The sequence below is a fragment of the Gossypium hirsutum genome, chromosome D11 (assembly GCF_007990345.1).
Source record: "Gossypium hirsutum isolate 1008001.06 chromosome D11, Gossypium_hirsutum_v2.1, whole genome shotgun sequence".
Lineage (NCBI taxonomy): Eukaryota > Viridiplantae > Streptophyta > Magnoliopsida > Malvales > Malvaceae > Gossypium > Gossypium hirsutum.
Window position 1 is genome coordinate 62,694,716 of NC_053447.1, and position 23,942 is coordinate 62,718,657.

Below are 23,942 nucleotides of genomic sequence, written 5' to 3' on the forward strand. Positions count from 1 at the left end.
TTTTACGTGGCCAAATTTGATGAAAAGACCAATTTTAAAGAAAAATTAGGGAAATGGGTCAATATCTGTGATATTTAGGGAATGGAAAGAGAAGACGAAAATGCGAGCTACAGGCATGCTTTTAGCCACCTCAGCTGAAAGCGCGTCCTATAGGGTGTGTTTTTTGACTTTTTTAACATATTTTTTTTTCCAGATAGTTAATATTAATAGTTTTATCTTTAAATCTTGGGTTCGTTTTCTCTTCTACTCACAATTATATTTTTATTTTAGGTTGTTTTAAGCTTTGTTTTTATTTTTAATAACTACTTTTAATATATTAGCTCCTCTTGTGATATGGTTAAATAATAGTAACTTTATCCTTGAATCCCAAGTTTGATTCATTTTCTAGGCACTTTTATATATTTTTTCACATTGTTTCGAATTTTTTTATTTTTAATTAATAAATACATTATTTTCAATTTTTTTTTAATTAATAACTTCCCAAAATATCGAAAAAAAACAGTACATTTTCCTAAATATTTTTTTGAATCAATATTTTTTTCAGAATTTACTCTCTTTTTTTACCCTCCTAAAAATAAAAAATTTAAATTTTTAATATTTATTGCTGGGTTCACTTGAAATAGTATTTAATGTGGTAAGGGGCAGTAGTTCTTGAGAGGGGGGCTACAAAGGCAAATGAAGAACACATATCTGGCAAGCTGCTATCAACTGGTTGGCTTGTCTGCTTACCTAATCGTGTCATTAGACAAACAAGCAAACTCTTAACAAACCCATTATCCATAATAATATATAATATTTTTTAAATAAATAAATAAAAATCAAGTGGCTTGTATTAGAAGCAAATTTTAGGGTTTAGTTAATCACAATAATGCAATAATATAGAATATATATATATAAATAGGTGTGGGATTCCTATCATGTCTGCCTTCCCCTTGTATTTGTGTGTACAAAGGGATCCTATGCCTTATTCTTATGGGGCAGACCTGCTTTTTGGACCCCCTCCCTCCACACCCTATAATTCATAAATTATATTCATGCTTTGCTTGGGAACCCTTCATCTTTCAAAAAATTCAAATCCAAGAACTTACTTAAGGGATACCGAACTTCGTATCTCTTTACTTATAGTCATACTAGGTTTTTTGTCTAATAGAGTTGATGAACAAGTATGGGTTTAACGGTTAATGACAGTTCACTTAAAGACCAAGAGTCACATGCGGTCTTCTAAAAGAAGGGGAAGAGAAGCTCTCCATTTCTACAAATGAGAGAGTCTCATTCAAGGTGACTTATATAGCCTTCAAATCCCGTAAAATAAGTGTAGGGCACATAATATCGCATGTGGATCACATATAGTTCATGTATATGTAGGGTGTGTTTAGTATTGCTTCTAAAAAATACTCTTGGGACAAAAACATTACTAAACAAGCTACTTTTTAAAAGAACAATTGTTTCTCACAAGTAAAAAATTGACCCAAAAACACTTTTTCAGAAGCTTAAAATTTTAGCTTCCTAAAAGTGTTTTTTTTTTTCAAAAGCACTTTTGAGAAGCATTCCTAAACTATGACCAAATGAGAAAGGTAAGAGAAGCTCTCCCTTTCTCCAAATAAAAGTCCCCTTATTTGAGTCATTCGGGGTAACTTATATAGCCTTCAAACCCCTAAAACAAGTATTTGACACATAATATCACGTGTGGACCACATATAGTTCATGTATATGTAGTCATGCAATACTTTAACGAGTTCATTTTTAAAATTGATTGAACATGTTGTTCTTTCAATTTGACAATTCATTTTTGTGTAGAGAAATAAAATTTATTGCATTGTAGTGACATCTAATAATACATAAGATTGCAGTGGCATGAAATAATACATAAAGTAGTGTAGAAGCAAAGGCCTTTTAAGATTGGGTCGGGTTTAGTTTGGGTTATTTTACTTTTCTCATGTTTGATTTTATCTATAATATGAATTTTTAATTTTTCTCTAGTTTGATCATATTTTTAAAAGGTTAACTTAAGCTCGTTTTAAATTTGTCTATATTATTTTTATTTTTATTTTTATTTTTATGTAAAATTATGCTAACTTTTATTTTAATATGTTTGTCTTTTATTAAAATTTTAAACATAATGTTTAATGTATTTTTAATATTTATATTATAATATTACATATTATATATTATTATAAATTTAATTTTATATGAGATAAATTACAATAAATATATAAATAATATAAAACAATATATTACATAAGTTAAAAACGGCTCGAGATAGGATTGAGCCTTGAATATTGGAGCTCAATGTTAATCCATATTTTAAAATATGGTTTAATTTTTTTTTACTTAAAATCAATTTCCAGACTTAATGTTTTTGTACAAACCCTCTTAAATATTAGACAAAATTTTGATAAAATAAAATAACTCGACTACTGAACAAGTTTATGTAAAAGCAATGGAAAATAAAATAAAATGATACAAATAGATTTTATATGGTGTCGAGGAGTTGTGGACTGAGTTTGAGTCAGATCAAGCTTAAGCGGTAAAAGTACCATAGAGACTCTTATACCAGGAGTTAAATTGCATTTTACACGATCTACTCAAAATCAAATTAATTAATCCATGTGCGTTAGGTTAAAGAACAAATTGATCATCCTCCTAAAAATTTCATCCATTTATACTATTAAAAAATTGTCATTGTATGTCAACATAAGATACACCATACATGTGGTGCGTCACATGCCACTGTCTTGTTATTCCATTAGTTACGAAAATGACCAATTTGTTGAGATTAATTTACCTAATTTTTAAGTAAAGAAGACAAAATATAATCTGACTTCTAGTACAAGGATCTTCATAGTACTTTTACCCTCTTTATACATGGCATTAGCTTAATTTATTTAGATCTACTTATATTACTTTTTTTTTCTTTTAAATGTTACTTTTCAAGATTTAGTAAATTACTAATTTTTATTTTATTAAACTTTTACACATTAAAAATATCCAGCTCACTTTTTATATTTACATTATAAAATTATTTTTTTTATTTTTATGATGTAAATTACATAGTTTTGAAAATAAAAAATATATTACTAAATTAAAAAAATAAATTAAGTTGAACTCAAACTTTAATTATTACAATCTAATATTAACTTATATTTTAAACGTGCGTAATACTTTAGTCTAAATTTTAAATATAATTATTATTTTTATTTAAACTCTTAAAAATGAACTTTCGAATTTTAACGAATAATCCGATCTTTATAAATCGGTTAGTACTTAGTACAATATTATAGTCATGTAATTAAAAAGTTGGCATGTACCTTACCCAAAAAAAAGTTGGTAGGTACTACTGGCTGGGGACTATTATGAATAGTGGATATGAGGTTGAAGGCCTAAGGCTCAAAGGAAAAAAGAGATTAGGGAGAGTAAAATAATTCGGATTTATTAAGTTTTGACTCGATTTAATTTGGTAACGAAGTCGAATGAAAATATGTTTAGACTAAACTTTTACTATACTGTTTAGGAAATTTTATCAAAAATATTTTTTTTTTATTTTTATAACTATTATTATATATATTAAATTTTATATGCTTTTATAATATTTTAACTATTTTTTAATTAGATGTTTAATATTCATAAGTTTTTTTATTTAATTATTTAAAAATGGAAGCAATATAAAAATTATACATTTTTATTTTTACAATTGTGAGTTGAATCCGATTTATTCTTAAGGAAACTGAACACCCAATTAATAGACTACGACTTGAGATTTAAAAATTAGGTAATATTATTTTTCGAGATCAGATTTCGAGTACTAAAAATTTAATAAAATTAGATTTTAGACATAATCAGATAACGAGACATAAATATCTAGATGGAAATAAAAATAAAATCACATTGCCTCACTTCATTGGCATCCTAAAATGGTGGGATTTCCCCATGGTGGTACAAAGTGGTCTATGAGATCGGATCTATTCAATTTCACATCAGATTAGAACCAGAAAATTTATGATCCTTGAAAGGTTATCTTAACAAATTTTAGATTTGAATAATAATAATAATAATAATAATAACAACATTGACATGATTGTAGCCATATTCTATTTTTGTATGAATTGACATCTTATTTTCCATAAAAATTGATAAATTATTGAAATTAATTTATTACTTTTTAAAGAATTTACTAGTACATGTGTTATAAACGATACATGTTTGATTAATTAGAATTAGGATCAATTTAATATAAAATTCAATCAATTAGAAATTAGAATATATTCGGATCTAAACTAGATAAATTTGAAAATAGCCCATATATTATTGGATTTATACTCGAAATAATCTAGAGGAAAACTCACCGGTGACATTTGCATGTAATGAGGCCCAAACTTGTCGAAGCTTTATTTGTAATATACTATTTGGTATCTGAGTTTGATTTCAATGTTCAATTTGACATTTGAGGTTTTTTTTTTTATCCCAAGTTGGTACCTAAGTTTGGTTTCCTTGTTTGGTTTGGTACCTAAGTTTTTTTTACCCAATTAGGTATTTATATATTTTTTTAGTAAAGCACAAATGTCAAATATTCATTAGGCCACATGATGCTATTTAATCAGATATCAAATTGAATATTGTAGCCAAACTTAGGTAACAAAGGGTATATTAATCGATTAATTAATTAACGATTAATCTAATGAAGTTCATATATAATTAATTAGGGTAAACTAGCCCAATGTCACTAAAATACTAGTAAGTTTACGTTTTGATCACTCAACTTCAAAAAGTTACAAAATAGTCATTGAACTATTTGGAAGTATTTATTTAAGTCATTGAGTTTTTTTTTTTTTTAAGTTTGGCTAGCGAGTTCTTAGTGACAATTCAATGATCAATATAGTGAATCGAACCTATTGACTAGTAGAGTAACATACCTTAGATCCAAGTTTATCTGACAGTCAGTGTCAAAGATTGAAGAAGAAAGTCGTTTAGATTTTGGTTCGCAGATTCGTAATGTTCAAAGTTGTTTCATGAAAAAAAAAACTAAAATGCAAAAGATAAGGGAAATGAGAGCTTTCAACTGTTGTAAGAGTTGTGAATAAAGAAGGCCATACAACAACGATTATAATAGTCTAATGACTTAAATGAAAACTTTTGAATAGTTCAACAACTATTTTGTAACCTTTTGAAATTGAATGACCAAAATGTAAATATACTAATAGTCTATTGACTTTAAATGTAGTTTACCCAATACTTATTAGATGGGTTAAGGGATGAGCCAGCCTTCATCCTTGTTTTGGTTTTGGTTTCACTTAAGGGTTTAGGGCATTTTATTAAAGATTAGTCCGAGAAAGAGGGTAATGACCAAGGCCCAACCTCCCTTAAGACTTCAAACCCAAGGCAAGCACTCCCTAAGCAATGTTTGCAAACCATAAAGTTAACAAATATTAATTTTTCTATTTATTTTGAAGTGATTTGATAAACAACGCAAGTTTAAGGGTTAAAAGAAACGAAAAATTAAATGGAAAGCTAAATTGACTTTTTTTTGTAAAGTTAAGAGAGTCAAACAAATCATTCTGCCCAAATTTAAAAAAAATCAAAATTTAACACCATAAAATTTTAAAAGTAACATCTAAAGAATTATCAAAAAAATTTCTTTCAGTATTATCTTATAGATTTTGTTTCCATCACACAAAAAAAAAATCAATTTTATTACTATTCGATAGATTTTTTTTATATAATGCCTATAACTACCTATAACCCCTCCCCAACCCTTAATTAGAAGGATAATGCGCTTTAGCATACTCAAACCCACGTCCTCCTGCGTTGGCAACAATGTCGATATCAATCGAGCTAAGATTCAATCGACATATAAGGTCTATTTTAACATACTAAGAAATACATATCATGATATAATTAATTTATTTACATAACCAAAATAAATGAAGATTGATGTTCATCTTTTAAATATTGTATAAATACAAATTTTAATATTATATAATTACTTTAATTACATAAGAATGCTTTTATTATTATTTGAATATTTTACATATTTTAATTGTATTTAATAATTATTACTTACATTAATTAAATAAAAATATTTTATTAAATATGAAAATATAACTGAATTTATATAGATTTTATAGAGATAAAAAAACATAAGATTAAATAGTAGAAAATATCGATTTTTATCATGTTTATATTTTAAGCATTGGATAAATACAACTTTTTTTTTTGGTAGGGAAATATAAATATCAATCACAAAGATAAACTAGATTCACTACAAATAAGCTACCTATCTATCCGAAGTTATTCAATGATTTCTGTCGGAACCTCCTTAAACATATTAGTACCATACGAGAGATTTTGCATTACACCAGTTAGGGTATGACTTGTAACATTGACATCTCTTGAAACCTTCTGTATGACCACCCGTCATTACAAGTATAACTTTTAATAGTATGTAATTACTTTAACTATGACATGAATTCTTTTATCATTAAGATATTTTATATATTTTAATTATCTTTAACCTTGATTAAAGTTGATTATGTGAATTAAAAATGTTTTATTAAATAATAAAATATAATTAATTTAGTTGGATTTTTAATCGAGTATCACACTTTAAAATAAAAACTAGTTAATAACACATTTTCTAAATTATTTAGCGAAGTATCAGAGTTTAGTGACGAGGGTCATCACATAAGGCAAAAGCACACTTTATCATACGTGTATTCTATGTATTTGGAATGCACATATGATAAAATGGGTTTTCAGAGCCAAGGCCCTACCCTTAAAATAAAAAATTAGATATTTGACCTATAAATTTTATAAAATTATAAGTTAGAACATAGGAAAAGTACACCTCATCATGTGCACTAAATCAAAAAGCATAAATAATTAGGTGCGCTTTTACCTTACACAACATGCCTCGTCACTTAAATTATCCTATTTCGCTAAATAATTTAGAAGGCGTGTTATTTTATTAATAAATAGTAGAAAGTATTCATCTACACCATTTTCATCTTTTAAACATTGTACAAATATAAATTTTAACATTATTATCTTTACATTAATTACGAAATTAATTCTTCTATTACTATTATTATTATTATTATTATTATTATTATAATATTTTATATATTTTAATTGGTTTGAATGATAACTTACATTTATTATATAAAATAAAAAAACATTTCATTCAATAATAAAATTAATTAATTGCAACGCAAGTTATTTAGTAAAATACTAGTTTCTTTAAATGTGTACAATTAAATCAAAATCAAAGTTTTGTGTGTATTTATTAAGCACAATCAATGTTGAATGTGTATTATTGTATTAAATCAAAGTTCATGTAACAACCCGATTTTAGTGAAATCAGAACAGTGGTTTCGGGACCACAAATCCGAGGTCGGAAGAAAATTTACTTTAATAGTTTTTACGGTGTACAGTATGATAAAAATATCGTATAAAAATTTCGTTAAGAAATTTTACCGTTTACATGCCTAGCTTGATAAAAAGGACCAAATTGCATAAAGTGCAAAAGTTGAATTTTAGTGGCTAAAAATATCAAATTAGAGGTGATCATGGGTCGGGCCGCCCAAAAAATGGGAGGGTTCGGGTAAAAATATAGGCCCAAAATATGGGTTTGGAAAAAATAAAGCCCGTTTAGAAAACGGGTCGGGCCTCGGGTAAAACTTTTTTGGCCCAAGCCCAGCCCGACCCGGCCCGAATTATATATTAAATATATATTTTATTTTTAATAAAATATATATTTTTTATTTTTAGTAAAATATATATTTAATATGGGTTGGGCCGGGCCTGGCTTGGGCTTAGCAATTTTCTCTAGGTCCGGGCCTGGACAAATTTTTAGGCCCATATTTCAGGTCGGGTTGGGCTCGGGCCTAGAAAGTGGGCCTAAAATTTTGGTTGGGCCTGACCTGACCCATGATCACCTCTATATCAAATAGTTATGGAATTTAAAACTGGAGGTCCTTACATGACAAATAAACCATTTAGAGGAGTTAGTAGATAAGGATGATTATTCATCATTGGAATTTAGTAAATTATTAATGTTAATTTTGGAAAGTAAATGATAAAATGATGATAAATAAATAAAATAAAACAAATTTTCATCATTTTCATCATCTTTCCTAAAATAAAACATAGAAACCCTAGCCATGGAAGCTTGAAGATAGACAAGCTTATTTTGCTTAATTAAGTGAGTATTCTTGTCCCGTTTTTAATGATTTTTATGTTTCCGAGATCGTAATAGCTTAATCTAGATATCTCGGGGATTAATTTGCAAAACTATTAAAGTATTAGGGTTTTTCCATCGATGAGTATAGTTGAATTTTGAAGTTTTATGGTAGAAAATGAAAGGTTGTAGTCAAATAAACAACTTTTGTAAAAAGAAATTTGATGAAATTATGATTTAGGGACTAAATTGAAAAGATGATAAATTCATGGAAAAATTCTAAATTTTATGAAATTCATGGGCTGCTATTGATATATATGAAAATTGGCTAGGCTTGAAATAAGGATTAGATTGTATGAATTTCATTTTTCGAGCCTAAGGACAAAATCATAATTAATTAAAAGTATAGGGGCAAAATAGAAATTTTTCCAAAAGATGTGTGTTGAATTGAATGAATATGAATTATATTAAATTAAGTTAAATTCATTCATATAGATCTGGATAGACCTAATACGGAGATAGATCGAGACAAAGAGAAAGTATCAGATTAGTAGCCTTTATATCTACGAACACTTATCGAGGTAAATTCGTGTAACTAAATTGTATATTTGTATGATTTGAATTTAATATTGTTATGTGTGTGATTTTTATAAATTTCCATGTATATTATTGATCACATATCCGACAAGTACGGAGTTCCGTTTGAACCTTAGAAATTCGATGGATACAAATAACATGTCATTTAGGGTTCTCGGATTGGTTGTGGTCCTGTATGTGTTGCAGACACACCACAGCTCTTATGAACATCCTGATATTTAGCTCTCACGAGCTTCCCAATTAATGGCTCTCTTGAGCTTCCCGATTTATGGCTCGCATGAGCTTCCTGATGTACAACTCGGTTGAGCTTCTCGTTATACAGCTCACATGAGCTTCTCGTTTACATGCTCATATGAGCATTCTTGAATATGAATTGACGGATTATAGTTTTGAACACTTTGTGTGTACTTTCCGTGTATCCAACAATATTTTATATGGTTCAACGGACATAGTTCTGTTACGAGATTATATGAGAATGACATGAACTGCTACTGGAATTTATGTGAAATACATGGAAATGGTCTTACATGATATATTGAAACATGAAATGGGATGACACATGTATATGGAACTTGCTTGGTGATTATGTCCACTCATGTTTATGGAATATTACATGAGATTCACATGGCTAACATGTTGAGGATATGTGTTTAGGCTTTTGGTCAAATTGGTTTGGATATGTTATGAATGCTTACCTTAAATGTGAATAAATGGTAAGTTAAATTTCATGTTATACGAACTTGCTAAGCTTAAATGCTAACTCTGTTTTATTTTCCATGTTTTATAGTAATTTAGAAGCTCGTTTTGGTTGGAAGCTGATCATAGTTGATTCATACTATCCAACGGCTCATTCGGTATAAACATTAAATTAGTTTTGGTTATAATGGCATGTATAGGTCAACTTGGCCATTGATGGCATATAAATGTTTGGTTGGAACTAGCCATTTGAATGGCTCGTGATAGACATATTTTGATGTGTATATGAGTGGTCTTATCATGTTTGATGTGTGTTTGAAATGGTTGAATGATGGTAATCTTATAGGTATATTGATGGTTGGGTTGAAATTGGTTATTTGGTTGATATGAGTTATGTTGTCATTTAAATAGCCTAAAGGCATATTGTTGGTATGTGATAGTATTACATGTTTAAGTATTGATTTTTGCTTGATTTAAATGCCTTGTCATGGCTAGATGATGTCTTAAAATGTTGATTTAGGTGGATGACAAATTGGGAGGGAAATATGGTTAGGAAAATGGTCTATTTTTGTCCACACGGGCAGAGACACGGGCGTGTGTCTCAGCCGTGTGTGACACACAGCCAAGTGACACGGCAGTGTGTCCCCTGTATCTTTAAAATTGCGCAAGTTAGTATTCTCAACACGGCCTAGCACAAGGGCATGTGACTTGGCCGTGTGACCCAAGTCAGAGAGTTACATGGGTATGGACACGGGCAGGGACACGACCGTGTGTCCCTATTTTGAATGCCCATACGGCCTGAGACACGGGCGTGTCTCTTGATCGTGTGAGTCACACGAGCGTATGTCCCCTACACCTTTGAAAAAATTTAATGTTTTTCGAAAAAAATTTGAGTACCCGATTTAGTTCCGACTTATTTCTAATGTGTATTTTGGGCCTCTAGGGCTCACATAAAGGACATTATGCTTGATTACGACTGGTTTCTGATATGAATACTATATGATATGAAATATCTGTTTATTTATTCTGTAAATTTCGGTAATGCTCTGTAACCTTGTTTTGACAACGGATATAGGTTTGGGGTGTTACAGTTCATATATAAAATTCATATACAAAATTGGACATTAGACCTAAGTTCATATATAATTTTGATATTTATCCAATTCTCATTCCAAAAGGTACTCTCTTTTTTTCACAAATCAATTTCATTGGTCCTTTAGTTTTCCTTCTTGTTTTTGATACAATGCCTACCCATAACCCTTTCCAACCCTTAAATAGGAGGATAAATGCGCTTTAACGCGATCAAACCCAAATCCTCCTAAGCAACAATGTTGATTACTACTAGCATACTAATTATTATTTCACTAACAGATAGTTTAAAATACTTATTGTTGATTTTTCCTGACAATGGACTAGGTTTAAATGTGTCTTTTGAGAAAGATAACATGATTTGAAAGTACAAGTTTTTGCAATATGAACGTTAATTAAGAGGGTATCAGAGCTTATATCTTGGGACATTGTTTAACCTTTAAGTTAACAAAGAATGTGATGTAATAAAGAAGGAAGTAATAAGTTAGATGATTATCTAATGACTATTGTCACGGGCCAAGGTGCAAAGCCCGTGACCATCACACAAAATGCATCCCATGAAGGACTATTGATTAGATAGGGGTCATTTGACCCACGAGAACTGACTCGATTCAAAAAACTGATGGAGAAGTCTGTTCATTTGAAGCTTGGATAGCCCAATGAAACAGATATGGAAAGTTAGGCTACCTTAGTAAATAGGGAAACTAATCTTAGAAGATTGAGTGGAATTATATCTGATATGATTAGATTAGATTTGATTATGTAAATCTTGTAAATCCCTTAATTGTAGTAATAGGCTTCATCTCGTTCGTCGATGTAATTCGATCTATACCATCAGTTTTTTGGGAGTTCAACTATAAATAAACCTCCCCCTTAATTGTAAATTATCCATTGTATCCTGAATTCTTTCATAACATTATTCCTGCTAAATGCTAGATTGTGACCATGCAGTGTAATGAAATATTTCTATTTTACAATCATCATAATTATATATTTAAAAAAAATGAAATCAGCAACAAATTAACTAAGGTATAGCTATTTATATAATATTAATTATGTGTGGCCATAAATAAACTCTTTTTCTATTTTATTCTTATCACAATCCAGAATTGAAGAACCATTCTACTTACTTTTTTCTAAAAGATTTTATACTATAAATTAAATAAATATAAATATCTACCAACCTAATTTGTTTATAATTTTCTGAGTCAGCTAAAGTGCTTTTATACATAAGAATGGATTATTCCACATGCCTTGTCTCATATTCCCACTCATTCAGTTTTGTATCTTAGAAATGAGATGACACCACTTCACATCCATTTGCAGCACTAAAGCAAATCACATTAACATTACGTAATAGGTAAAAACACCCCTCTCAATTTCGATATTAAACATTTTGATCCCTTTGAAAAGGTCTGTTAATTTCGAAGGTGAACAATTAAAGACAGATAATTACAATATTAATATTTTTCGTTAACTATGCACATTTTTTATCGGTATGGTAATAAATTTAGCTATAAAAATTTATCCATTTTGTTAGTTTGCTATTGGTTTAACAAATCGTGGTTAATATTTACATATTCGAATAAATTTATTATTATACCAATCGAAATTATGTACAATTAACGTCGTGACTAGTTATCCTTATTTATTTACTTTCAAAATTGACAGGATTAATTTTTTGAGAGGGACCAATTTAGTTAATAGTAAAATTGAGAGGGACCTGAGAGATATTTTTACCAACTTAATATCAGTAATCGGTGGCACACAGCTAATGATAATAATATAAACTTGAAAATTAATTCATATACATTAATTACTGCATTTGTCTTTTTGTTGTTTGCTTTGCATGCTTATCAAAATCTAAAAATTAGCCCTCATTTCATTTGTCAATAAAAAGTTGGATAATAAATTTTCTTTCTAATTTCTTTTCAAAGAAAAAAAGAAAAAAGAAAAAGTTAGTCCCTATTTTTATTACCTATGAGCCTCTTTAATAGTAGGATAATGGGCTTCAACGCACTTTAATTCATGTTCTCCTACATTGGTAATAATATCGATGCTAATTGAGCTAAAACTTAATTAACTAAAAGAATTTATTTTTTATATAAAACAAACTATATTATTATAAATGCATTTTTTAAAATTTTTTTATATTTTTTATAAATCAATTCTTAAACTTCAGTAGAACAACATCACTCGGCTGTGCTACAAGCTGTTAAAGATCTATTCCAACTATTTTGGATAGTTCGGGTTACACATGTATTTAGAGAGGGTAACTGGGCAGTCGATAGTTTGGCATCAATAGCGTTCTCAAGGCCTCTGGGTAGGTATATCTACATGTAACAGTCGGATGAAGTTCTTCAACTACTACATGATGATTGTTCTAGAATAGCTTAGTCTCGTCTCCTCTAGTTATGATTTTTATCCTTCTTGTATCAAAAAAATACTTACAACTTAAAAATAGTCCGAACTCGAAATAACTTGAATGAAATAAACTAAACTCAAAATGACCCGAAAAATTCTAAAAAACGATTTGACAAAATCCAAATTGATCAGATTCAGAACCAACCAAGAAGGAATACTCGTATAAGCAGCATTAGTTACAGCAATGACCATCTTTTTTTCTGGCCAACCACCATCTTTTCTATATTGTTTGAACTTTGAAATAGGTGTAGATATGCATACACAAAAGAGAATGTATCAAATATTAGATATAGATATTGTAAGCTTTAAATCACCTTTAATTTCGTCAAAGGATAATGGGCAGTGCTACTTTGCAGACATAGGGGCTTTTTATGATAATAGAAGAAGCAGTTTTGCAAAAGCATGTGCATATGTCATTACCCTATCGCGAGATTCAGACTGCTTTTATTTTTATATACATATATTCCGAGACTAACCGGCTTTGTAAAAAGATGGTTAAATTGTGGTTTTGGTCCTTTTTTTATTCTTAAATTTGTAATTCAATTTTTTACTTTATTTTGACGTAATTTGATCATTTTATCTTTATAATGTTATTTGTTAGTCTAATAGTTAATGCCATTAACTATTTAAATTAAAATATTAATGTGATTTTTAAAAATACATTATTTATTTTAACTTATCATGCGACATGAATTTTTTTATGTGTTGGAACGAATGATCCATTAATCCGGCTAGTGGAAGATTATAAATGGATAATTTTTATTTTTATTTTTATTGGAGATTGGAAATAGATAGGCTTTCTATAGGGCCCATTTTACTAGTAGGATTTATCATCACTTTAGCGATTTTGGCAGCTTGGCCAGTTACTCGAGATTCGCAATTATTTCATTTATTAATGCTAGCAACATACAATGGTCAAATAGGATCATTTCTTCTCGAGAGCTTTTACTTTTTTTTCATCATGTGGAAGTTAATTGAAGTAGTTAAGGCAATGTTATAAGAATCGAGTCAATGATCAAACCAATTAAACAGTTAATTGTCAGTGCCAGTTTAATAGTGACTAAATTAAGAAAAAAATAAAAAATTGATAAAAATCATAAAATTAATATAAAAATATCAGTTAACAGTGCTAATCATTTCAACTAATTAATTAATTAATTAATTATAAAAGTAGGGTGTTAAATTATATCAAATTAAAATGTAAAGACTCATTACTAAATTCAAGCATAATAAAAGGATTAAAACCAAAAATTAACCCAAAAAATAAAGAAGCACAAAAGCATGGTTGATGGTTCCAATCCTACAATGGGAGCCCCCATTCTTCATCACAAAGTAATATCTTCTCTTTTTCTCATAACATGGAACATAGTCATCATCCTTCTTTTGCTTTATATTCCTTTTCTCTACTCACCTTTATCTCGCTATTTTTCATCTATCCAACTGGCTACTGCTTCTATATATATACACATAATATTCCTAATATATTTGTGCACATTGTCTCTTCAACACCACCATTATTTACTTGAATCACTATAAAACGCACATTTGGCTCTCTCTCTTTGCTAAAACCCAGAAATATTATACCTTTCTTCAATCTAGATGATGGCTAGAGGGGCTTCTAATTGCCTCTTTTTATCCCCTTTGTTTCTTCTTCTTCTTATCTGCTCTCCTGGTAAGTGAATCACTATAAGGGAATCCATGTCCTATAATCATATCTATGTTCTTATGCTTACATTGATTAACTGATTCTTTGTTGGGTTTTTTTTTTCTTTTTTGGAATAGTTGAGATTTCAACTAGGATAGCTGCATTTTATGTTGAGGTATCAACAATGGCGGATTTTGTGGGAAAACGGCTTATTGGGGAAGAAAAGAAGGGCTTTGTTTATTCTCGTAGGGAACTTATTGGTGTAAAAAAAACAGCTCAACATGATCTTATCATCCCTCCACCGGCGACCTTTCCGACACCGAATATCATCAACGTGCCTGCTAAGAATCCTGTGGAAACGCCGGCGGCGATCCCGGCTACCACGCAGGTCACGGTACCCTCTACGAATCCTAACAACCCGACTACTGTACCGGTCACGAATCCAGTCACGACGCCTGCGCCTATCACGGTGCCGGGTGCAGGGGCACAGCAGCCGGTGACGAATCCAGTAACGACTTATCCGGCCCCGACGGGTGGTGTCCCGGCGAGCACACCGGTGACAACAAATCCACTCCCACCACCTGTTAGTACAAATGCCCCTGCAGTTCCAGGGCAGAGTTGGTGTGTAGCCAAGACCGGTACTTCGGAGACTTCACTTCAGACGGCGTTGGATTATGCTTGCGGCATCGCCGATTGCTCGCAGATCCAACAAGGCGCTAACTGTTATAATCCAAACACATTGCAGAACCATGCATCGTATGCTTTCAATAGCTATTATCAGAAGAATCCGTTGCCAACTAGTTGTGACTTTGGTGGCACGGCAGCCATTGTGAACACTAATCCAAGTAATGACCTTATTTATTGAGTGAATGAATTATGTTTACCTTTTGCATATCTAATGATCTTACAATTAACAGGCAGTGGATCCTGCATTTACCCATCCTCGGCCTCAGCATCGCAATCGACTCCGACAGCAACACCGGTAACACCGTCATCAACATCAACAGGGGCAGGTGTACCAGGGTACAAAGAGTTCATTTATGTTGTACTTTTGCTATTGTATTATATATGCTTGAACTGGAGTTAAGTGAGGTTGAATGCTATTTTGCAGCTCGGTCGTCCCACCTTCGGTTTTGAACTCAAGCACCCCTGGCTCAGGCTCGACTACCACCAGTGTTTTCGGTTCCGATATCCCTCCTACTGTCAGCACATCGATGTCCCTATCAGTCAGTTTGCAACCTCCTTTTACTTGCATCATTCTACTGACAATGACATCTTTTGTTGCTGGATTCATCTTTAAAAATTGAGCTCATGGTTTGAGCCGTTTTTAACGTCTTTCCGGGGAAGAAACGATGATCTTAGAGTTCCGAAATGACTTAGACAGCAGCCAATGCTTGTTGAAGATGTTCATTGCCTGGATAAGCTGCAAACCAAAAGAAAAAAGTAGTGATTTTCACATGAAATATACAAGATGTTTAATGTTAGGTGCTATTTAGGGCTACATTAGAATAGGCACAGAGATGATCTTGTATATATGTTTTTTATCAGGTAGTGGATTTTGTGCATAAACAGAGAAAAACTGTAATGCTAAATGGGACATATTTGCAAGGTACTATTGTTGAAAAGGGCAACTAAGAAAAGAAAAATGGTGGTACCTGCAAATTTGCTGCATAACCCATATTAATTATTGAGTGCAATTTAAACTATGACAGTCAATATCTCAATTAGGTGGCTCAGATTAGTTTTGGGTTAAGTAGATTTGGATCGGATTAATTTAAATTCGAGTTAATTTGAGTTCATATTGTTTCGGTTTGGATGGTTTGGGTTTGTCAATTATTTTTTTGGATCAAATTATTTTAAATTTAACATTTAATTTTGGGTAATTTTGAATTTGAATTATTTTGAGGTGAAATAATTTTCAAGTCGAATTATTGATTTTATGGTCAAATCAGATAGAATTAAGTTCGAATTCAAGTCACAATTGTCATATCTAAGCACACAATTTGATGTATTTAAAATCTTTATTTTACTAATGTTGGATAGTCGGTTCGACCGTTTAAAATTTTTTAAATAACAATTTTAATATATATATGTATTCACATTTTTTTTATATTGGATTTAAGGGTTAACTTTTATGAACTCGGGTTAATAAATTGTACCATAGAAAAAATATCGATTTTTTAATTGGTTTCAACAAGTTCTTATTTTTTTATTCAATGGCGATTTTAAATAATTCACTCAAAACCTATTTCAATACTTTTGTCTAGATCAATACATCCATCAATTTCTAATCTAACCGATCTGATTCCAACTGCATTGAATTTTACATTTAAGTCAGCATTAGTTTAGGTTAAATTTTATGAACTTGGGCTAATAAATTGTACCAAAGAAAAAATAAAATAAAAAATCATTTTTTTATTAATTCAACATGTTTTTATTCTTGATTCATTGACGGTTTTGAATAATTCACTCAAAATCTGTTTCAATATTTTTATCTATATTAATATATTTATCGATTTTTAATCTAACCGATGCGATCCAACGACATTAAATTTTACATTCAAGTCAGCATCTGTAAAACATGGTAGCAAATTTTGTTGTCTCACGAAAGGCACATGCGTAGAAAGCAAAAGGTCTGCATAAAGTTCAAAAAAGCAAATTATAACCTATGACTACTCCAACTCTATTGTTGTTTTGTAATGAAAATCAGAGACATAATATTGGGAGGCAGCGAATCCAGGGAAAAAATTGAAAAATTATTATTTAGTTATTTTAATAATTTATAAAATTTTAAATTAGTGATGATAAAATTATATTTTAGCCCTTAAAAATGATAAAAATTTGATTTAATCTTTTAAAAATAATAGAAATATAGACTGTTAAAATGACAAGATTATATTTTTGCAAGTACAAATATACAATTTTGTTATATAAGTAATATAAAACACCTGACATGTAGGCTCATCCGCTATTAACCTAGCGATCTCCCCAAGTGTTCCCCTGTTATGAGTTTCGGCCACTTACATGATATCACCTACTCGTTAGGGGTGTACAAATTTCAGGTAAAACCGAATTAATTTGGTTAATCGGTCGGTTAATTGAATTAATTCGATTGGGGTCAATTAATAATTTTTTAGAAGTTCGGTTAACGATTAATTCGATTCGAAATCGGTTGGTTAATCGAACTTAATAAATAATATTATAATATATAACTATTTGGTCGGGGGTCTGTCGATTCGGTTAATTTTTTGGAAGTATAAATTAATCGGTTGGTTAATTCAGTTAATTTTTTATATGTTTTATACTTATTTTAACCAAAAATAAAAAATATATAAATTTTAGTTAATTCGGTTAACCGACCGAATTAACCAAAAAGTTCGGTTCTGTTAACGGTTAAGGGTTTAAAATAGTTGATTAATTTAGTTAATGATAGTCCGGATCAATTAACTGATTGAACACCCATACTTCTCGCCCATAATCCTTTGAAGAGTATCTAAGACATGTGTAACCTCTAGAGAAAGTAACTTATAATCACGTATGACACTTAGGGTGAGTTTGGATGGGCGGTGCGTTTACTTGCAGTTAGTGTAAAAACAGTAGTGGCGGTGAAATTAAATACTGTAGCGATACTGTAACGTGACACAAAAAATAAACTAAACTGATAGGGGGTTGCGCGCGGACCAAGATCGAGTTGTCAAGTCACGAGAAAGTCCTACGAAAACTCTAAACGTTTGGATCTGAAACGAAACCGCAAAGCTTAATTAGAATCAATTCGATTTGGAAACTAAAAATCCCCAAATCAATAAAGAACAGCCAAGAATCAAAACACTTATGAATAGACGTTCTTCGAAGCCAAGAACACGAAATTAAGCCCCAAGATTAACTTATAATCAGCCGAATCTATCAAAGAACACAAAACAGCAAATAAATGAAAACAAATTACGAAATCAATTGAAACTAATTCTAGGGATTGGACGGCAAGAAAATAGGGGTTTTTGTGAAATCAAAAACGTTTCTTTATGTTCAAGGAAGTGCCGAATCAGATCTTGGAGTTTTGGAAAGGTTGAATCGCAACAAGAACAGCAAACAAATTAATTAAATAAAATCGACTCAAGCAGGATTTAAAAAGAAAGAATGACAACAAGAAATAAATATAAGTCCTAAGAAGCCTTGAAAACGATAAAGATTTTACAACTCCCTTCAAACGGCTCTAATCTCCCCTCCAATGAAGAACAATGGCAAGGAGAAGGCTGAAGATGGCTCTCACAATCAAAAAGATTGTTAAAATTACTTCTAAAGAAAACTCAAGAGAAAATTCTTGAAGAACTCAAAGAGAATTTTCACTCAAAACAAATCTGAAATTTTCAATGTAATTGTAATGTGTATTATGGGTGACTGGTCAAGCCATATATATAGGCCTTCTAACTATTTTCCTAACCCTAATAGGAAAGTTAGAAAAAAAAACCTAATTATTGATTTTCAAGAGAATTTCGTCCAAGGCCTTTAATGGGCCTCTTTGGGCTAAATTTTTACATAGAAATTTATTTATAAAGTCTAAAAATTAAAACTAAGTATTTAAAGAATTAAAATTTTACAAATTGGGCCACTTTGACAATTTGGCCTGATTTTCAATTAAATTTGATTTAAATTTCTGAATTGGGCTTGGAACATCTTATTGGGCCTTGTCTTTAAGAACTTGGGCTTGTAATTCGTTCTCTCCCGAAATTGGCTTGTTAATGCTCGTAACTGGGATCTAATGCGCCTTAGTTGCAAGATTCGGTTTCTTAGACCAATATTTCCAAGATTTGAAATCTTAATTTTCTTGATTCTTGAAATCGCTCAAAACAGCAAAATTGGACCAAGATTCGGTTTCTTGATTTTCTTTTTTCTTCGTATACGCATCTAAGTCCTTTGTGACTCGTATCATAAACACACCACACCACACCTACCCATAATTACTCTAACACGTCACATCAACATATAAGAATCAACCGTTCCAAAAAAACAACAAAATAAATACCCAACAAATTTAATTCCTACCTCACAAAATATATTTTCCAATTTTGTTGATGAGACAATGGGCATTGGATTCCAATTTAGTCGAATTTCTCGAACAAAGCAATGCAAAGAAAAAGACAAACAAACCCATGTTTCCATACTTGAGTAAAGGAATCCACATCACGTTCGTAACAGTAACAGTAACACATGTTACCGTTTTTCTGAAGGTTACCGTTGTTTTAACTTTTCACCAGCGTATGTATATAGGTTAAAGTACCATGGAGATCCATCTATTATATGGATTAATCAAATTAGTCCCTTTATTATTAAATGGATTAATTTGCTCCTTCTATTATTAAAAATAATTAAATAAGTCCAAATTGTAATAGATTTAACATTTAATATATAAAAAAAATCATGAAAGATTATTTTTTTCAATTGCAATTTAATTCTAAACGAAATATTTCATTTACAAAATCATACAAACTTTAAAAATATTAAATTTGCTAAAAGCCAAATGTTAATTCTATTTTAGTTTGGCCTTATTTAATTCTTTTTAATAGTATAATGACTAAATTGATTTATCTAATAGTGGATGGACTAATTTGCTCAGGTCCTTAAAATGGAAGGACCTCTCAGGTATATTCACCTAAGTATATATATGCCAAGATATTTTAATGGGTTAACATGTGTTGTTAGTCCTTGTATTTGTATAAAAATTTGAGATTTGGCCCATATACTTTAAAAGTTAAAAATACAATCCTCTTATTTTTTCGATTTAAAAATTTTAGTTCAATCATTATCTTTATTGGTAGTTTCTATCAAAATTTGTTAATTTAACATGTTTATTTTTTGTCAATCACATGCCATGTTATATGAGGACAACCTAATTAAAATTTCAAGTTGACAGATTTTAACAGAAAATACTTACGATTTTAATAATTGGATTGAGAGTTTTAATAAAAATAAGACTTAATTAGGGAGGGTTTGGATGGGCGATTGTGTGTGGTGCGGTGCGTTTAGTTTACTTTTTGTCTCACGCTACAGTATCACTAAAGTGCCTAATCTCACCGCCACCGCTGTTTTTACACTAACCGCAGGTAAACGCACCGCCCATCCAAACTCACCCTTAAACTTTTTAAGTACAAAGACTAATAGCATATTTCAACATATTTTTACGTAGTTCTAGTTTTCAGTGGGGATGAATTCAGTCGGACTTTTTTTTATAATTTTTTAAATTATTCATAATAATTCAATTGTGAATATTATTTTCGTTTATTAATATTAATTTTATATTTGGCTTTTTAGACTTTTTTTTTTATAAAATTAGCTCTACTTTACAGCTTTTCAACATTATTTGGTATTTGGCAAAAAGAATTATTTAGTAAAAATTTCAACTCTTTTTCTTAAATATTTCAGAAAATTTTCAAATAAAAAAAAACCAAAAACTTTTATTCGATTTTTTCTTTGAAAATTAATTTTTAGATCAAATTTAAAATTATTTATAAACTAAATAAATAAATAAAATATGTTTTTAGTTCATGAAAATTTATAAAATTTCGAGTTAATAAATGATAAAATTATATTTTGAGCACTTTAAAAATACTTTTAGTTTTGTCCCTGGTCATGATAGTCTATTATCTTCTAAACCAACACTAGGATAGGAGAACCAAAAATCAAAAAAGAAGGTAGAATTGTCAATCATATCGATGGGATGTCATTAGGGGTGAACAAAACTCGATTTGACTCGAAAAAATAAAAAAAAAATTGAATTTCGAGTTAAACGAATCGAGTTATTCGAGTTATTTCAATCAACTCGAATTTTTTTTTCAAATTTCGAGTTCGAATCGAGTTGAGTTTTCGAATTCAAATAACTCAAATAATTCGAATAATTCGAATATCAAACTATAATATTTTACATTTTTACCCTAAACTCCCAAACTTTTTTACTTTTCCCTCAAAACTTTTACTCCCCTCCCCTTCCAACCCCCAATCTATCCAAAATCCATTTCCCACCAAAATTTTACTTTCTCATTTACTTTTTCTCAAAATTTTACTCCCAAAAATCCTCAAAACCTTTTATTTTCCCCCAAAATTTTTACTCTCTCCCACTTTTCCCCTAAAACTTTTGTTCTCTTCCCATCCCACCTCTTATCTACCCCAAACCCTCCCCCCTCCATTTTTTTTTAATATTTTCCCTCCAAAATTTTACACCCCCTATTTACTTTCCCTCTAACTTTTATTCCCCAAAACTTTTTTTCCCTAAACTTTTACTTCTCACCCTTTACTCTCAAATAAAAAATCAAAATTATCTAAAAAAATCACTAAACATAAATAGTAATAATTTTATTTATATATACTATTTATATTATTAAATTAAATTTCACATTTTATATTATTTATATTATTGAATTGTTTAGTCATATTAAATATTTATATTAAAATTGAATTATTAATTATGCTATAAAATATTCGTGTTAAAATTTTATATTGGTATCAATTTCACATTTTATTTTTAAAATAACTTTTATTAAAAAATCATATTTTTACATTTAATATATTTTTTAATTCCAAAATACATAGTGACAAGAATCTGAAGATAATTAAAATAACTAAGCAAGCAAAGAAGCTAACCAATATATAAAAAATTAATAAATAAATTATGAGGTGATGAAAGTTAATAAAAAAATTAATTAAGGTGGACAAATTTTATTATGATGAGTGACAGTGGTTACAATGACTCAAAATTATTTTTAAAATTTAACTCGAACAAATATATTCGATTCGATTCGAATTCCATCTCACTCGACTCGATTCGAGAAAACTTCAAATAAAGTTAGGATGATAAAATAAGATTCGAAAACTCAATTAACTCGAAAATTTTCGGTTCGATTCGATTTGATTCAATTCGATCGAATGCTCACTCCTAGATGTCATTATACTTGAAAATTTTGAATCCGAAATGAAATTAGTTCAATTTTTTATTCTTAATTTAATCGGTTTAATCGTTTAAATATATAAAAATAATAATTAATTTTTTTAAAAAAAATAAGAAAATCATATTCATGAAAACCCAGTTATTAAATGAATATAAATAAATGGAAAAGCGCTTTTCTTTTCTTTTTTTGTAAAACGATTCAAAAGAAAATTTCAATTTAATTGTTTTTGATTTCCAATTTTACAGGTTGTTTGATTTTTGGGTTTTTTTAGAAAAAAAAAAACACATTCAAATAGATTGATTATTTACGAAAATGATTCGGTGCAAAATTTTGTACGAAAATTATTTGTTTTTTTATTGTTCATGTTGGTGCCAACAATTTCACCACTGACATCAACTTCCACCATCCCATAATGATTGTTCGACTTATAAAAATTGATTTTTTTTTGTGTTAGCATTGTGTTCGTCGGCACTGGTATGCATTTTTTTTCAAATACAGGTATTTTGTAATTATAAAAAGAAAAAAGAAAAATAATAATATTTTAACAGGTGTCGACAAAGAGAGCGCTGACACAAAAAAAATCAGAAACCACACCAATGCTGCCAATGAGAACGTCGACACCCAAAAAAATTTGTTTCCTTGATGTCGGTGCTAGCAAAGAGAATGCCAGGACCAAAAAAGCACTGACAAAGTTTTTTAAAAATTTGAAACGGTGCCGGCAATGTGAACGTCGGCACCTATTAAAATATTATTATTTTTATAATTGTAAAATACCTATATTTTAAAATTGTATTTGAAAAAATACATATTGGTGTCGACAAATATAGTGCTGAAAAAAAAATCATTTTTTATAGGCTAGGGAATCATTACAGGATGATGGAAGGTGGTTTCAGGGGTGAGTATGTAACAACCCAAAAATCAGTGGAGTCGAAAATGGTGGTTTTGAAATGTTGTTTTCCGATAATAGAAATTGTGAATATTATTTATTAATATTTACAATGGTATTATAGTATTATATTGAAGTTTGGTCTAATAATTTTGGTTATGTGAAAAGTTAGACAAGGTATGAGTGTATTGGATCTAAAGTCAGGTTTTGAAAATTGAGGTATCGAAACCTCGTTACCGTGAACCGGATCCGTAAATATTTTTATTAAATATTTACGATGTTAGTTTAGTAGTGAATTAGATTTTGGTTAAGTGATTTTCGTGAAATTAGAAATTGTTTAAGTACATGGACTAAATCACATTAAAGTTACAAGTTGAAGTATAAATTGAAATTAATTAAAGGGACTAAATAAATAAATATACCATTGTTTCCTTTTAATGGACGGTCATAATGGAACATTTATACCTAATATATATTATGTTAACTTAAATGTTA

General features: G+C 29.8%; 1 protein-coding gene across 1 annotated transcript; it reads left to right on the forward strand.

Moving 5' to 3' along the window:
* Positions 1–14,260: 14,260 nt before the first annotated feature.
* LOC107927302 (mucin-2) lies at positions 14,261–16,348 on the forward strand. Its single transcript, XM_016858366.2, has 4 exons — positions 14,261–14,651; positions 14,762–15,469; positions 15,542–15,647; positions 15,736–16,348. The coding sequence occupies exons 1-4, from the start codon at positions 14,579–14,581 to the stop codon at positions 15,929–15,931; spliced, it is 1,083 nt and encodes a 360-aa protein (XP_016713855.2). The 5' UTR covers positions 14,261–14,578; the 3' UTR covers positions 15,932–16,348.
* The last annotated feature ends 7,594 nt before the right edge of the window (positions 16,349–23,942 follow it).

Excerpts from the sequence above, each read along its gene's own strand:
- LOC107927302 (XM_016858366.2), top strand. The coding sequence starts at position 14,579 with ATGATGGCTAGAGGGGCTTCTAATTGCCTCTTTTTATCCCCTTTGTTT. Across the intron at positions 14,652-14,761 it reads TCTTCTTATCTGCTCTCCTG|TTGAGATTTCAACTAGGATA; the intron begins GTAAGTGAATCA and ends TTTTTGGAATAG. Across the intron at positions 15,648-15,735 it reads ACAGGGGCAGGTGTACCAGG|CTCGGTCGTCCCACCTTCGG; the intron begins GTACAAAGAGTT and ends GCTATTTTGCAG.